This window comes from Lathyrus oleraceus, chromosome 3 (genome assembly GCF_024323335.1).
Source record: "Lathyrus oleraceus cultivar Zhongwan6 chromosome 3, CAAS_Psat_ZW6_1.0, whole genome shotgun sequence".
Lineage (NCBI taxonomy): Eukaryota > Viridiplantae > Streptophyta > Magnoliopsida > Fabales > Fabaceae > Lathyrus > Lathyrus oleraceus.
Window position 1 is genome coordinate 233,832,420 of NC_066581.1, and position 4,371 is coordinate 233,836,790.

General features: G+C 35.0%; 1 protein-coding gene across 1 annotated transcript; it reads left to right on the forward strand.

Moving 5' to 3' along the window:
* The first annotated feature begins 730 nt into the window (after positions 1–730).
* LOC127126534 (uncharacterized) lies at positions 731–3,572 on the forward strand. Its single transcript, XM_051055475.1, has 3 exons — positions 731–1,017; positions 1,106–1,618; positions 3,191–3,572. Exons 1-3 carry the CDS (start codon positions 864–866, stop codon positions 3,523–3,525), a joined length of 1,002 nt encoding a protein of 333 aa, XP_050911432.1. The 5' UTR covers positions 731–863; the 3' UTR covers positions 3,526–3,572.
* The last annotated feature ends 799 nt before the right edge of the window (positions 3,573–4,371 follow it).

A 4,371-nucleotide genomic window follows, 5' to 3' on the forward strand; every position in this document is an offset into this window, starting at 1 on the left:
CATTATTTTGTAGTTGATCTATATCATAAAAATTCAACAAAGTTTTATGTTGGTTGTGGACTACCTAATACAAACCTCACTTCTTATCCGAGTTTGTGCTGATTATTTATATCAAAACTAACATAGACATAATCTGTTGAGTGTGTGAATGCGTCATTTTTTAAATGCAGTAAAGAATGGTCTGTGACTGATCCATATACACTCTGGCAAGAACAGTACAGGACATTCATTTAAGATTTGATACACACACGTTATCATGGTTTCATAAATGTTTTTGATAAAAAAACCTGGTGTCAAATGGGTGAATCAACTATGTAGGTGTCCATGAAACATTAGAACAAAAAATAACAACAAAAATAAGCATATATAACACATTATGATTTGACTTCAGAATTCATAATGAGCTTCATGCATATTTGGATGTCTATATCATCTCAAAGTCATTATTTCATTTTCCTTTTAACGACTACCCCTCCTACTTTTTCCTTCTTTGCCGGGACAGTCATCGAGTTCTCGTGCACTGCAACAAAGTAACAAACCTCACTCCCTTACAATTACTTCACTAATCACCGCTAATAATCATTGCAAAACACAAAACTCAACCAACAATTAACAACAAAAAAATCGCCTAATTAATTATTACCGAATTAATTACCGTTTTATTTTTCTAAAGAAAAACATAAAAGAAGAAAAATGATGAAAAAGGAAAAGAAACCGAACCATGATGATAATTAACACACCACGTGCAATTTACTTTATTTTCACCTTCTTCTTTCTTCAGCGACGTAACCGTTATACCCTTTATTACACCACTCACCAAAACTCGCTCTGAGAAAAGTAAAAGAAAAAAAAAAAAGAGAACGATGAAGAGGCAAAGCAGCACGGTGTCTCCGTCGGCGTCACGGCGAGAAAATACGCCGGATAAAATGCACGTCAAGACAATTGGATGCATGTCCGGCATTCTCCACCTCATTTCCACTTCCAATTCTCGTCACCATCGCCGATTTCTCACATTCGGTTCGTTACTTTGTTTTACATTCTCAGAAATTTCATTTAACTAATAGCGTAATATTTAATATCCTTTTTTTCTTCTTCTCATTTTCAGGAAAGAAACAGTCTAAGAATCACGGTTGTTCCGTTTCCACCTCCACTGTAAATCCTCAACAGGAAAAAACGAAGGAGAAGAAGAGCAATGAAGTATCTACCGTGCGAAATCCGAAATCGTCGTGCGAGGTTCCAAGGAGTCCGACATTACCGGCGGAGATTCGCCGGAAGTCGATTGAGAATATTCGGGAGTCACCGGCGTTAGTGGCGAGGCTGATGGGATTAGAGGCGCTTCCTGCATCGCCGGAATCGCTAGTGGAGAAGAGACAGAAGCTCCTAGGAGCGTTGCAGAGATGTGACGACGATCTCAAAGCGCTAAAGAAAATCATCGATGCAGTTCAGACTCCTGAGCCGGTTCTGTCGCCGAAGCCAGTAGTGGTTAAGCGGACGGTCTGTGAAGTGAAGTGTTCGGTGGTTAACGGTGAGCAGCAGCAGCCGAGTCCTGTGTCTGTTCTGGACGAGTTCAATCGTTCGCCACTCAGTTCTAACTGCCACTCGGGACGCCATTCATTTGGTAAGTCTTCGATCTTCTTCCTATTTTTTACTTATTTTGCTTTCTAATTAGTTTTAAATGCTAATTAATTTAATTCAATACACTGATTCCGTATAATTAGTCTTAATATATAATTTGATTTCAAACTAAAATCAATGCAGTGTAAGTGTAGTATCAATAGAGCGATCACGCATATCATGCTGTGATAAATTAACGATCCTTTGTTCGATTACTGATGTAGAATAAATGAATGTAGTAAAACTTGGTCATATAAAGAAACAGTTACTAACATTCTCCTAATTTAGGTGTGAATTCAAACCCTAGATACTTTTATAGAATTAGACATTCTAACTTTTTCATATGGAATAAGCCATGAAAATATAAAAGTTATTGAAAATTATTTAATTTTCGGGAACTTTTATACACGTTGAATAATTTTTTTTCCTAACCTTCTAAAGAACAGGTATAATTAGTTCTTAACAATTTATTCTGGAAACAACGCCCTTTAACCCTTAAGTTTACAGTGAAATCAATAGGTAAGTAACTTATTTTTTCAAAAGAAATATAGTTATAGAATTTATTTTACTATTATGCCAGATGTTTGATGTAGTAATTAAGACATAATTTGTTGTTTTCTTTTTAAAGTTTCGTACCACGTGTTTTTACTTAAGATAAATAACATAATTATAATTCTTATGAAAGAACATGATTCATGTATAGTTCGCAATTAAATTAATTTAAATTGATTAGATGATGTATAGTCTATGAATGTCCTTACACATCGAGAACACAATGATTTTGGATTAAAAAGCGAAGCACATGCATCTTCTATCCATGACTTTTAAATTCCAAGTTTAAAATCACTCTAACTTGTTCTATTTCATTCCATCATGACCATTGTAGTGGCAGACAAATCAATTTCATCTTGGCCCTGCAAATCATCCACATGCACCTAATTAATTAACATTGATTAATTTAAAGATATTGATAACAATTATTCCTTTCCATTTGGCCATGCAATTATTCTGCACCTAATTTAACAGTGATTAATTTCCTCTTCCTAACTATTATTTGTCTCTCCATCGAACCAAATTAAAGAGAAGTCAAGTGCCAGTTATATTCTAGTCCAATAAACTAATAAATCACGGTACTTTAGTGGATGGATGATGGACCACTATTTTGTACTCTAAGGACTATATACCTCTTGCCATAACAAGAGACAGTCAAAAGATATTTCAAAAGATAAAGGAGGGAAGAGAAAGAAAATAATACTCCACCCACCACACTTTGGATAACTTTACCTGCCATTGCTCATGCAGAAAAGCACTTTTTCAGGGAATTGTTAATTTTTTACCCCAACACCACTCCCTCCCTACAAACAAGAGCCTTGTTGGTTTGTACTGCAGTTCTGCAGGAATATTCATGCGTGTGTGGTGGCCTGATGAAAACATTGTCAGAAAAACACTTATCATTGAGGCCAACTCCAATTATAACATCGTACATAGAATTTAGAAATGTCCATTAATTGCAAATTGAACTATAACAAATGTTAATACTGATTGTTTGGTTATGACGCGTTTATTTTATTCACAGCCCGAATACAACAAACGAAGCAGCAGTTACTGAAGAAACCAGGAGAAGAAGAAATCAGCAGCACATTATATATGCATGAGAGAATACCGAACGAGTTGGTTAATAAGAAAGTGAATGAGGAAGATCGTTCAATTATGTGGAGTAGTAAAGGCATGATCAGAAGTGTAGAGGAGGTGTGTAGAGACGTTGCTTGGGGAGAAAATAGAGAGGTTGGAAGAATAGGATTGGCTTTGCAAGATTGTATCTGCAGAGATTTGGTTGAAGAGATTGTAAGAGAATTAGGAATCTTGTATACTTTGCCATTTGAGGCATGTAAGAGAAGACTCTGCTTCTAAACTATATATGATCAACATTATTCTGTTATTTTCTTTTGTTATGTTAATTTTGTGATTGCTTTTTTTTATTTTTAATTATATGTTATATGTTGTGTGATTTCCTTAAACTTATATTTGTCTTGATTTAGCATGTTATTCATTCCACATAATCTAGAATCAATTTATTTATTATCCTGGTTGGAAGTGGTATTTTAACTAATTGAGTTAAAAGAATTGGAGTTTGAAGCTAAATCAAATATATTTGAGCGCATTGCACTTTCAAAGATACAACAGAGTCATTATCGAACTTTATTTATTTTCGAAGGAAAGGAAAAATATCAATAAAACTTGGGAAAGAGAAAATAGAATAAGGAAGTCGATTATGCAAGGAGAATGTATTAGCATCCTTCGCATCCATTGTACTCAACGGAAACCGTCTCGATTGTTCTTTGCACGAATGAGTGTTACTATCAAAAGATTACTCGCGAAAGTGATAAAGGGAAAAAAGAATAATAAATAAATGTGCTTGCGGAGAATTTGAATCATCGTGCCCACGTATCCTTAGAGTGCAATAAAGAAGTTAGAGCTCCGTAGTTCGTGATAGAAAATACAAATGCGTTAATTGTTTTTAATGAACAGTGTTAATGTTCATGTTCTGCAGTCAACTTGCTTGTATGCTCGAGCATGAGAGACTTAAGCATTTGTTTGTGATAGAATGGATGCGCTTGGATCACACTCTAGTAGTTAAACATTACTTGTATGCTCACGCATGGAGACTTAAACTTCGTTCACGGTAGAACGGAAGTAACACGTCCTTTCTGAAAAGGTTTGAAAAAAATGATGCCCAAAGGCAGAAATGAATTTGAT